The sequence below is a fragment of the Coregonus clupeaformis genome, chromosome 40 (genome assembly GCF_020615455.1).
Source record: "Coregonus clupeaformis isolate EN_2021a chromosome 40, ASM2061545v1, whole genome shotgun sequence".
Classification (NCBI taxonomy): domain Eukaryota; kingdom Metazoa; phylum Chordata; class Actinopteri; order Salmoniformes; family Salmonidae; genus Coregonus; species Coregonus clupeaformis.
Genome location: NC_059231.1, coordinates 17331419 through 17344822, shown reverse-complemented (window position 1 = coordinate 17344822; position 13404 = coordinate 17331419). Strand labels below are relative to the sequence as shown.

At 39.9% G+C, this 13404-nt stretch overlaps 1 protein-coding gene across 2 annotated transcripts; it reads left to right on the top strand.

Annotated features, from left to right (window-relative positions):
• Window positions 1-1873: 1873 nt before the first annotated feature.
• Window positions 1874-10769, top strand: LOC121555169 (transcription factor CP2-like protein 1). Of its 2 annotated transcripts, none has more exons than XM_041868995.2 (15): window positions 1874-2051; window positions 2807-2955; window positions 3885-3958; window positions 5656-5761; window positions 6016-6122; window positions 6393-6545; window positions 6659-6769; window positions 7152-7249; window positions 7548-7602; window positions 7739-7832; window positions 8223-8313; window positions 8479-8561; window positions 8751-8893; window positions 9541-9592; window positions 9713-10769. In XM_041868995.2, the coding sequence occupies exons 1-15, from the start codon at window positions 1990-1992 to the stop codon at window positions 9748-9750; spliced, it is 1416 nt and encodes a 471-aa protein (XP_041724929.1). In that variant the 5' UTR covers window positions 1874-1989; the 3' UTR covers window positions 9751-10769. The 2 variants fall into 2 exon arrangements, with proteins under 2 accessions (XP_041724929.1, XP_041724928.1); XM_041868994.2 differs by having other exon boundaries at window positions 8181-8313.
• Window positions 10770-13404: the final 2635 nt, after the last annotated feature.

The following is a 13404-nucleotide window of genomic DNA, read 5'->3' as shown; positions in this document are numbered from 1 at the left end:
GCAGACAATTACATTGATAGAAGATACAATCTATCTGCAATATTAAGCTGATCCATCCCCCCCAAATTTTTTTTTACAAAAAATAGCCACCCTTTGCCTTGATGACAGTTTTGCACACTCTTGGCATTCTCTCAACCAGCTTCATGAGGTAGTCACATGGAATGCATTTCAATTAACAGGTGTGCCTTCTTAAAAGTTCATTTGTGGAATTTCTTTCCTTCTTAATGCGTATGACCCAATCGGTTGTGTTGTGACAAGGAAGGGGGGTATACAGAAGTTAGCCCTATTTGGTAAAAGACCAAGTCCATATTATGGCAAGAACAGCTCAAATAAGCAAAGAGAAACGACAGTCCATCATTACTTTAAGACATGAAGGTCAGTCAATACTGAAAATGTCAAGAACTTTGAACGTTTCTTCAAGTGCAGTCGCAAAAACCATCAAGCGCTATTATGAAACTGGCTCTCATGAGGACCGCCACAGGAATGGAAGACCCAGAGTTACCTCTGCTGCAGAGGATAAGTTCATTAGAGTTACCATCCTCAGAAATTGCAGCCCAAATAAATCACAGACACATCTCAACATCAACTGTTCAGAGGGGACTGTGAATCAGGCCTTCATGGTCGAATTGCTGCAAAGAAACCACTACTAAAGGACACCAATAAGAAGAAGAGACCTGCTTGGGCCAAGAAACACAAGCAATGGACATTAGACCGGTGGAAATCTGTCCTTTGGTCTGGAGTCCAAATTGGAGATTTTTGGTTACAACCGCCGTGTCTATGTGAGACGCGGTGTGGGTGAACGGATGATCGCCGCATGTGTAGTTCCCACCGTAAAAGCATGGAGGAGGAGGTGTTATGGTGTGTGGGTGCTTTGCTGGTGACACTGTCTGTGATTTATTTAGAATTCAAGGCACACTTAACCAGCATGGCTACTACAGCATTCTGCAGCGATACGCCATCCCATCTGGTTTGGGCTTAGTGGGACTATCATTTGTTTTTCAACAGGACAATGACCCAACACACCTCCAGGCTGTGTAAGGGCTATTTTACCAAGAAGGAGAGTGATGGAGTGCTGCATCAGATGACCTGGCCTCCACAATCCCCTGACCTCAACCAAATTGAGATTGTTTGGGATGAGTCGGATGGCAGAGTGAAGGAAACGCAGCCAACAAGTGCTCAGCATATGTGGGAACTCCTTCAAGACTGTTGGAAAAGCATTCCAGGTGAAGCTGGTTGAGAGAATGCCAAGAGTGTGAAAAGCTGTCATCAAGGCAAAGGGTGGCTATTTGAAGAATCTCAAATATAAAATATATTTTGATTTGTTTAACACTTTTTTGCTTACTACATGATTCCATATGTGTTATTTCATAGTTTTGATGTCTTCACTATTATTCTACAATGTAGAAAAAAGTTCAAATAAAGAAAAACCCTGGATTGAGTAGGTGTGTCCGGACTTTTGACTGGTATTGTATATTCATTTTTTTACAAAAAGAAAGCAAAAAGACTAGATATGATGCAAACAACTATCTGGGTTCTCATGAGAAAGAAGCTGATCTAGCCAAGTAGCCATTAAAAAATACAAATCGGACTGTGCACTTATTCCGATTTTAGGCTACCTGTGCTGCACCACTACGGAGCAGGGGAGGTGTGTCAGTTCTTGTATCCCAAATGGCACCCTATTTCCTATATAGTGCACTACTTTTGACCACAGCCCTATGGACCCTGGTCAAAGTAGTGCACTATATTGGGAATAGGGTGCCATTTGGGAGGCAATCAGTGAGTCCCAGTCCGCTTCTCAAAGGTCATGTAAGGTATTCTAATGAGCTGAAAGTGATGTCATACCCAGTATATAAGTCTGTAGCAGGGTGCTGGCCAGCAAACTTCTTTGAGAGCGCTAGCAGACCTACCTGTGGAAGCAACACACCAGGGTGCCACACCCAACTCCCATTCTCTGTTTCTGGGGATACTATAGACGCGGCACTGGAAAACATGTTGTTTTGGCACAACCAGCCAGAGCCCTACCACCAGCATTCAACTGCAAGTTATATTCGGTAAGTGGACATCTCCAGAGAACGTTTTATAATCAGAAAAGTTTAATTTAGTTTATTCTTAAATGCTTCATTTAAATGGGATTGAAAGCAACGAAATGTTTGAAATACATTTTTATTAGCCCACAACTTCACCATTTCACCTATATCGCCCTTTAGTCTTGTAGTAGCTTAGGCGAAGACCTTGCAAAATTGCTACTCTATTCCACCTCAGATTTAAATGTTAAAGCATTCAATATATGGCAAAGTAATGTTGTGCAATGTGATTATGCATCATACAAGTGTATTAAAACATTTTACCTACCGTTGCACCTTAGCCAAGGGGTACTGATAAGATCAAATCTGTCTGACCATTGAGACCATTGACTGATCTGTCTGACCATTGAGACCATTGACTGATCTGGCTGACCATTGAGACCATTGACTGATCTGGCTGACCATTGAGACCATTGACTGATCTGTCTGACCATTGAGACCATTGACTGATCTGGCTGACCATTGAGACCATTGACTGATCTGTCTGACCATTGAGACCATTGACTGATCTGTCTGACCATTGAGACCATTGACTGATCTGTCTGACCATTGAGACCATTGACTGATCTGTCTGACCATTGAGACCATTGACTGATCTGGCTGACCATTGAGAAGCCTCTTACTTATTTGTGCTTCGATAAATCTTTTAATGATCAACCGCACCTTTCCCCCCCCTCTCTCTCTCTCTCTCTCTCTCTCTCTCTCTCTCTGCTCTCTCTCAGAGATGCTTTGGCGCCTTTCCTGAAACACGAGGAGGAACGGCACGCAACAGAAAATGGCACCAAATGGTCTCCTTTCCAATATGTTCTCTGTGCAGCCACCTCGCCCGCTGTAAAACAGCAAGAAGAAACTCTGACTTATCTAAACCAAGGTAGCTAGCTATTCTTTCTTCATTACTAAAGTCATAGGTTGTTGGATGGAACTGAAGAACTCATGGCATGTAATTGAGTGTAGGCCCACTGGAAGAACATTCTCCCTCTTATCAGCACAGATACAATATGGAAAAAACATCACTCCAGTAAACACAAGGTCATATTCTCGCTCTTTTTTATTTTTATTTTGTACATTTACTACCCACACAAGATGACACTTACATTGGAGTAAATCTTCTTCAGCTTATTTACATAGACACACAATTCCCTTTGAAATAGTCCCACATCAGTAATCTTGCATTTCTAGATATTCCACTTTAGTTTCTGAAAGATCCCCCAAGATATATATTTGATTTTCATATTCATCTTATCTTTAACTGCATTTTCCCTCATTGTTGTCATCTTCTTGTTCCCTCTTGTGGTCTAATTTATGATCATCCATTGGATTTATGTATTATGTATTTATTGGTTCAGAATATATTGCATATAAGACGGCCATTTACCAAAAGTTACTAGGTTAGTTGCACATTTCAGTGAATGGAATTGGAAGCTATTGGTAAACCAGCAAAAAATTATTAAACCCCCCCAAAGAATTGGGAAGTTAGTCTACTATGTAGGCCTACCTGCCTGTAAGATATGTTTATATAATATGACTATTGCACAGAAGTACTTGCTTGATATGATGGAAATTGTAATAGTAAATTGCAAAGTAAAGATTTTTATTTTACAATTGTCAGGCTCGACCATAATGTGGCTGAAAACTTTTACTGCAAGGGGTCTATGGTGGCAAACCCTGACTTTTAAATCATTTTTAAAAGAAAAGGTGTTTATTGAATACATTTCTATTCCTATGCTGCCCCTTTTTCTGACTGATTGATTTCACATTTTTCAATTTTAATCAGGTTTGTCTTAATGTTTTAAAATGTAGGTCAGTCCTACGAAATCCGTATGCTTAACAGAAAACTAGTGGAGTATACAGATATAAGCAGCAAATATGTTAAGGTAGGTTAAAGGTATTGTGTATGTATTTTTGACTTTCATGTGACCTCTTCCCTGACCTTTTTTTCTTTATCTGTTTATATGTATCTTCCATTTCCTGAAACTGTCAACACACAGGTGACTCCTCAACCCTCTTCTTTCCACTTCGGGGGTTGGGCGTGTGCCATCTTTGAAGACTTGGTACTATCACCCAACTTCTCCCCTTCTGAACTTAGACACCACCACACACTCAGCTCAGTTCAGCTTACCCTACAACACATCCGCTTTATCGCACAACACATCATATATCTTCAAGTTGTCTTATTTGCTCTTTTTGCATAAGTTCATTTTACGTACAATTCTGCTTTCGTCTATAGACTTTACTACTGGGAATTATTCATAAAGTTTTGACATTTTTTTACGTTGTTGAAATGTATTTCTTGTTTTTCTTTTTCAAATGTGAAATGTGCATCAAGAACATTGATCTTATAGCAAGGAAATTATGACAATCCTTTGTTTTATCTTTAGTAAGACCATTTTTGTTTGTTATAAAGGAAACCTTGTTTAACTTTATTTCATTATTTGAAAAAGAACAAGTGGTATATTGAAGATGCCATTGGTTTATGAATAACACCCATTAGTACAACTCAAGTTGCCACTGTGTGCAAATTTTGTTACAGGTTGTTATAATATGTTGGATCTATGTTTGTTTTTAAGTGATTTGAATTATGGGAGTCGACTTTTATATACCTTTATGTCTATCACCAGTGTTTAAAATTAAGGCAGATATCGGTATGCATTTTCCATGAAGTCATTTTAATTGAATTTAGCCATGTCCCAATACACATATCCATCCACTTGAAAGTTCTGTGTCGTCAGGCTGTCAGGAATGGACGGTCATATTCCGGTCATGTTCAATGAAGCAGTCTAACGACACTAGAATGGAACAGGTGGCACTTCTACAAACAGATGACGTGTTGTGTCTGTCTATGGCCTTGTGCTCTGCGCATTCACGCATGAGCCTCTCAGCATATTAGGCTGAAATGACTGGAAACGTTGTTTTTACAGGTTGTTAATTTTATGATTTGCTTTATGTTCTTAGTAGGTTTTAAATGTGCAATTAACTTCATACTAATGCAACAGTGAGGGGGAACATTAATTTATGTCCCTTCGTTTGTGTGGAAACAATAATTAAGTGTGCACAGGCAGTTGTCTAGTCTGTCTTTACCAATCCAGACCAGTGCTTTAATCATTAAAAGCTTTATGTATGTGCTTTGTTCTCAAACGGTGACACTTCAAACAACTACTACTGATTCCTCACTAATGTCTTAATAGCACAGGAAGAACTCATGGATGTTTTATCTCAAAGCTTCTGTCAACAAATAATTTAGCTATGAAGGCAGATTACTGCACAACCATCAGACATAATTTAATCCTATATGGCTTTAACCCCAGCATTATCTCCCTTTATATGGTTTAGTCAATGGGAATCTGTGGATGTTCTTTTAAGTGTTACTCATATGAGCTGAAGCCAAGGGTGATGCAATCCTTATGGATCTCCACTTGTTAATGCCTGAAGAAATGATCTGTAAATGGTTCTTCTGGGAGATTGTGTGTAGCTTTTCGCACTTTGCCGAACGACATTGGCGATCGGCCACGTGCGAGGCTGCCTTGCTTAGTCACTGTGCTTCGTACTAATGCTTTGTCCTGCTTGTCCACAGAGCATTGTGCGTGTGGTGTTTCATGACCGGCGCCTGCAGTACACAGAACACCAGCAGCTGGAGGGTTGGCGATGGAACAGGCCTGGGGACAGGATCCTGGATGTAGGTAAGGCTGGTTGCCAGCAGACCAGAGAACTTCTTAAGTAAACCCAACCACAGTCTGTTTGATGACTGAACTATGATATGATCTACATTGCCTTTGTATCACCTTTATAACCGGTCTGATAATGAAGTGTAATTACTATGCAATTATTAGTTATTTACCGTTTTAACTAATCCTTTCTAAGTATCTACCTGGTAAATAGCAAGGGTAACAATTTATTCTGACCTGCTGTGACTGACTGACTTGATTGTGTCCAGATACCCCCCTCTCTGTGGGTGTCGTCGAGCCTCGTGCTCACCCGCTGCAGCTCAACACTATAGAGTTCCTCTGGGATCCTGTCAAGAACGCATCCGTCTTCATCCAGGTAACACGGTCAAATATCTATCTATTTCTTTTCCCTGCTTTCTAGTTTATTTTGGTCCTGGAATTGGGGTGAAAGTAAAATCATTTGACATATAAAATGTTAGTTTTTTTAAGGTGAATTTAAGGAATTTATAAAGTGAGTTTATACAGTGACTTCCCACATCCCAGAGGGACTATTTTCCAATTCCACCCGTTTCTTGCATTTGAAACTCTAATTATCATATTTATAGAATGGCTCATGGATTGTGTATGTATGTTTGTTTGTGTGCAGGTCAACTGCATTAGCACTGAGTTCACCCCTAGGAAGCATGGTGGGGAGAAGGGAGTTCCCTTCCGTATCCAGATAGACACCTTCACTCAGAACGAACATGGAGAGTACCTGGAGCATATGCACTCCTCCAGCTGTCAGGTCAAGGTCTTCAAGGTAAAGGGGCTCTTAGGTGGGGTTGTGTGTGTGTGTGTGTGTGTGTGTGTGTGAGAGCTATTAGTTAATTTACTTTCTTTGGGTACTTAATTTATTCTTCTCTTTTCTTGAAGCCAAAAGGAGCTGATCGTAAACTGAAGACTGATAGGGAAAAGATTGATAAAAAGTCCCATCAAGACAGGGAGAAATACCAATCCTCTCATGAAACCACCATGCTTACAGAGGTGAGGGACCCTGACACTGTGGCTGTGTGTCACTTGACCATCTATTCTGTCATAACATGTTAATATGTTGCTTTAGTCCACTCATGTTATTGTTGGACTCCGTAGTTATATGTCACTCTAACCAGCCCTTGATGCAGTTGTCTGTTAATGATTGTGACAGTTAGGGCAACAGTCTGTCAGTGCCTTTTCTTTTGACGTCAACCAACATGCTGGAACAAACAGTGATTGTTTTCTACTAACCTGGTTTTGGGTTTCTAGGATTTCCCATTTATGTCTGTATCAGTCTACAATCACAATGTCCTAGTAAAACAGTAACCAGACGTGCCTCTTTCTCTGCCAGGAGCGTCTTATTAAAGTTAGTTTTCTCTCTCTTTTGTTTCAGTGTTCCCCCTGGCCTGATGCCCCAAATCTCAGCAGCACTAACAACACTCCTTCCCCAGTCTACCACAGCTCCCCCACCTCATGTAGCTTTACTGAAGGGTAAGACTCCTCTCCTATCTGGATGAATTGAACTATTCATTGACTTAAATTGTTGATCATGATGCAAATATAGGATTTTTCTATGTCTTTGTGCATCTATGGCAGTTCAGTTGCACACCCACACATTTTTTGTAGAGCTGTTATGTAGGACAAGAGGTCAGCCAAATTGGATCCTCCATTATCTACAGTGCAATCCCATTGGAACTGCCTATTTGCACTAGTCTTATCAGGACAAGTCATTACTTTATGACCCAACTCTTGTTATCTTCCCCATTTGTGTGACACTTTACTTTTATAGCAACAGCTCTCCAATCCAGCAGGGGGAGCTGATTCTGTCCGGCTGCTCTTCTGATGTAAGTAACTGGAGAAGTAGTATTAATGCCATTGCTCTCATCTCTTATTTTTTTAGGCGATTGTTTGGAGGCGGTGGGCAGTCAGTGGTTGCTATAGCTACTCATTTCAAGGGCTCTTCTTCTTTTTGACATGTAGCACCTTGTGCCATCGTCCTCACCGCAGGACACGCAGCAGTGGCTTCAGCGTCACAGGTTTTCGCCTTTCTGTAGGCTCTTCTCCAGCTTCTCAGGTAGTGTGTGTGTGTGTGTGTGTGTGTGTGTGTGTGTGTGTGTGTGTGCGCGTGTGTGTGTGTCTGTGTGTCATTTTCCTTGAAAATGTTAGGCCCATTTCTAAGACTATAAGCTGTCTTTGTAGCTTTTTGTTTTGATGCATAGGATTGATATCTGAAGGACTTTTCCAGTGAAAATTAAATATACATTATTTTTAAAGTGAAGTAATTCACCCATGAATGGCACTCAGATAACTGTCAGATACTACACATCTAGAATTGTTTCTAACTTTGTAGAAAGGCCTTAGCAGAGAATAATTTGGGAATTTTCTCTCTCTTTATGTCTTTGTTCCTCCAAAACTTCATCAGACCAGTTTGTAAGTGACTGTGGATCTTCTGTGAATGTTGTAGGCGCTGACCTGTTGAAGATGAGCAGAGAGGACCTGATCCAAATCTGTGGTCCGGCAGACGGCATCCGGCTGTTCAACAGCATCAAAGGAAGGTGAGAATAAACTGCGGTGGCAGGAAGACTATGCCAACACACCAACATAATATACATTTTTTGGCAACACTTCATCAATTAGTACTTTACTCAAGTGTGTAACTTTTATCCCACATTTACCATGGTTAATTCTGGATGGGTGTTATTCGTCTTTACTCTGTACAGGTATATACAGCCCCGCCTCACCATCTATGTGTGTCAACAACAGTCCAGGAATCAACCACAGACCAAGCCAGGGGGGGGAGAGGGTAGGTTACTGTACATCTCCAATTATTGTGGGTACTATTTATCTGACACCAAAGAACCCTTTCCCGGACAAAGATAAGCCTATTCCTGGACTAAGAACATCCAGTGACTTTCCAGTATTTCCCATATCATGTTTTAGCTGATGATGATCTCTAACCCTCAGCTAATCGCCTTCCCTCTTATGTCTATAGAGTACCATGCTCTATATCTGGAGGACCTGACACTGGGGGACCTCTCAGAGAAGATAGCTCTCCTTTACAGTGTAACTCCCCAGCAGATCAGCCACATTTACAGACAAGGACCCACAGGGATACATATACTGGTCTCTGATGAGGTGAGAGAAGGCAGGGGACAGAGTTAAGATGAAGGATATAGTGCATCTACAGATTACTATTTGTTTTCAAGCATTTGGTTAGTTGTTGTTTGTATGTATGCATCACTAATAACTGCAGAGTAATTACTTAGCTTTACAAAGTAAACCCTCTGACCTTCTCCAATGTGTTTTGAGAAGGAGGCGATGATTGGAAAATAGACATTTGTTGAGTAGATCTAGGGGTTGGGGTCATGGGTAGTGTTTCTATCAGTGAGTAGTGATAGTGCTAGTGGTAGGGGTCGTGGAGTTGTTAGGTTATCTGTATCTCCTCCAGAGGCCCTGTGTTGGTTGTTTGTGCCCTGGGCTGGCTTGGGTCAGTCAGCTTGGGTCACTAATATCACTAATGGCCCTGTGTAAAAGTCAATGGCATAGAAAATCAATCATTAATGACTGGTAGGAAACAGGGGAATGTAGACCTATGGATGCAGAGGAACTACAACAGGATCAACTCTGGCTCAGGCTGTTATGGCCAGGGCTGTTTCCATGCACTTGATTATGATGTCTGGTTACTGATTGACTACCAGCATCAAACCAATAAAGAGAAAGAGATGCCATTTAAATGTCGAATGAATCACTAAGAGCTATTTTCTTAATTTCTTCTTTCTCAGATGGTGCAGAACTTCACAGAGGAAACAAGCTTTGTTGTCAGCACTCTGAAAGGTCATATTTCCCTCACTAACCTCTTAAATGCACAGAACCTCATGTAAACATGCTATTTTTATACTTATTTCATGTTTAAACAGGGCTAATTGTTGTCCTATGTTTGTCTTCTAATTACAGATGAAAATAATGACAGCTACCATGTTGTGTTGAAGTGACTGGAGGACAGGTCTGGAGTGGATGGCTTAGATCACTGTTCAAGTGTCTGGAACCTATAGGGCTTGTTGAGGAGTATTGAAACGTTGTAACATTAATAGGTGCAATTGTAGATATTGTTCATAGCTCATCCAAGATATCATGTTCCTGTCCAGGCAATGCAATAACTCTGAAAATGTCCTTGTGACAGCTTTTTAGTTAACTTTTTTTTGTTTTGTATTTTTGTATTAAGTTATTGGTTAATTTTAATGAGATGTGTAATTCGTTTATAAAGCATGGTTCATTACTGCAAAATGGACATGTACATTTTGTTAGTAAATATCATGAAAATCTATTTAAAATCACTCTTAAGTCAAGTTTGTCAAATGTATCATAAAGTGTTGTTCAAAGAAATCCAAAATATACTACATTATTGGCCTTCCTTTGTTACAATCTATAGTTGTTGATTTGTTTGATGTTACATATTAGAAGGCAGACATTAGTTTCTGCGGTATCAGTACATTTTGTATTATAAAGAGTGGGGACCAACTGTTTTGTAGGGGTCACACTCAAGTATTCATTCTCAACCTTACTTTGATTTCATCTTCAAATTATCATATCTTTCCTATCCACATGGTTTATGTTTATTCAAAAGGGGCTTGTTTTGCAATACTACAGTGTTTCAAAAGTGATGTAAAGTATTAACTCTGTTTGCTTCATGCCACAATTGCTTTACCTATTTTAAACATTTGAATTAAAAGAATCCAGACAAATATTTCAACCCCCAATAAAGACTTACAGATAAGGCAAATGAACAAATCATACAGATGTAATAGCTAAGGAGTCTATCCTGCTTCTGTTATTTATCTCCCATTTTATGTACAGCATATCAGTAGTTCCACATACCTGTCCTGAAATTTAAATAGCTTGATATTGTCCAATATGTTAAGGAAAGTATTACTGCCAATGCTCGAATGTTAATGAAAAAGACTTGACTGTGATGTGATTTCACTCAACATAAAGAATTTTGCACTGCTCTGTACTATTCTTCTGAGTTCAATTTATCATTCACTAACTCTGTTACAGTATAAACAAGATCAGCTCAATGTATGTAATGCAGAATGTTACGTTCCCCAGCAAGAAACCATACATTGTCACTCAAACAGAAAGAGGAACTAACAAAGAGTTACTGACAACCAAAAGGAAACAGGTGGGGTTTTAGGAGGGGTTCGGAAAGACACTCATGGGGGTGTTCACTTAAAGTTGACTAGCAACAACAACTGGGACCTAAAAGACGCCCACCAAATTTGCCCAAGAAGAGGCAAACAAACTTAAAGACAGGAAGCAAACCAAAAAGTGGAGCAAATTGAAAACAGGGAAGATCAGATAAAGGCTTGTTTGTCTAGAAACGAATAGGGAGCGCCAACTAAAAGTGTTAATCCTCTGTCTCTCAAGACAACTGGAGCACTGGACCAGCCACTCTTAAATAGAACCTGGACCAGCACAGGTGACACACCTTCCCACTAATGAGATGGCAACCAGCACAGGTGTAACACATTCTGACTAACGAGGTGACACCAATCGGTGCGTCATACGTGCTAATGTGCTATACGCGCTAAAGTCCCACCTCAAAACAAATGGAAAAACCAAAACCTGTAACACGGAATTATAACATAATGCAGCTCTAACTACAATACAGTACAGGTTGGGGCCCAGGGGACACTTGTATAACACAGGAGTTGTGAAACAGTAGGTGGATGGTCTAAGGGCACTTGTTAGGTATCGTGATGTTGATTATTCACTGCTCGCCCCTGACATGACCTCCCAGTTCCTCTGTGGCAGTGAGGTCAGTCTGGTCGCAAGGGGTACAGGGAGAGAGAGTACCAGAGCCAGACAACATGTAACAATGCCACTTTGTGGACACTATCACAATTCAGAATTTCATCAGAGCCCTATACTACAAATCAGGTTTGAGGAGTTAGCGAGGTAACTTTGGTCAACTCTGAGTTCAACTCGGGAAAACTGGTACCACAAAAGTGGCTCACCTTTTAGCCAGGTAAATTTCTATGGCAACGAATCCTTCAGAACTAACCTGCTCCGGGGCAGGCTAACTCAGGGCTATCGCCGCATTCATGTGCTAGTCGGAACTCGGAAACGTTCCAAAACCCTTCTATGGATTATATGTCTATGGCCACAATGCAACAAGCTGAAAGCTGTTCCACAGATAGAAAAATGAGCGATAGGAGTGGAGAAAAAGGTGCTTGTGCATTGATAAGCACACCAAAGCACACCAAAGATGGCATTAACAATAAGTCATAAAATAAAGACGGGAAAGCCTATTTCACACCATAGCCTGCTGAATTTGCAAGAAAACTTTTTTTTATTTTATTTAGATTTTGGCACAAATGAAAACGTGGCACTGACTCACCCATGGATTAATGTTTCAGCATTGTCTCAATGAAGAGTTTGGCGTACAACTAGCCATGTGCGACATGCATGCAGTTACAAGCCTGCTAGTTAGGCGGACAAGCAATATCCACCGTCATAGTACCAATGATGTACTGTATCTAAATTCTGGATTGCTGATGCTATGTATTGGCCATTGAAAGGCTTTGAAGCCTCCGGTCGGCCATATTGGCACTCCCAGTAGGAGCAGTCCTCCATAGGAATGAATGGAATTCTACAGTATTTCAATAAAAATGACATGTATTTAAGTTTTTTTTTTTGTAGTAGGGACAGTAACATTAGTAATGGAAAATAATTATACTTGGAGGAAAAGGTTTTTATATAGTATTTTGTTGTTTTATGTGTAACTCACATAATATCATTTAAAAGTATGCATTAAAGTGTCTGTAATAGAATAAATGTGGTAAAATGAATATAGACATTCATAAATGTGTTTCTGTGGCTTCAAAAATAAATATTTTTATAAACCCTTACAGAAAAATCACATGAATTTCACATGAACACGTGATTTCGTGTGATCTCATGTGATCATGTTATTTAATGTGAAGTTAATGTGATAACATGTGACAACGTGAAGCAACATGTGATAACATAAAACTACACATGATCTCATGTGAAATTAATGTGAAATAAATGTGATAACATGGGGATGCAAAATTTCAACATGTGATGACATGAAACTACATGTGACAACGTGAGCTCATGTGAAAACGATCTCGTGAAATAAATGTGACAACATGCGAATGCAAAATTTCAACATGTGATACCATGTTAAAACATTATGTCATGTGATTTTGTTTTTGACAGCATGGGGATGCAACATTTCAACATGTGATACCATGAAATTACACGTGACAACATTTGAGCACACGTGCAAGTCCAGGTGTCAAATGTCATTTAGAATATTTTACTTTAAAAGGCATAATTTACATTAATTCAATTCAAACAGTCATGATCCCCTGCAGGTTTTGTCTAGTTCCCATTTGGTTCCAGGGACGTTCTTAGAATGTTGTATCATGGTTCCCTGCAGGTTTTGTCTAGTTCCAAGTTTGTTCCAGGGATGTCCACAAGGACGTTTTTAGGACATTCTCAGAACGTTGTATCATGGTCCCCTGGAGGTTTTTGTTCAGTTGCAGTGAAAATATGGTAAATCTACAACTAGTTACTGTATTTTTACAGCTAAATTCAGGTCTTAATGTTAAATGACAGTA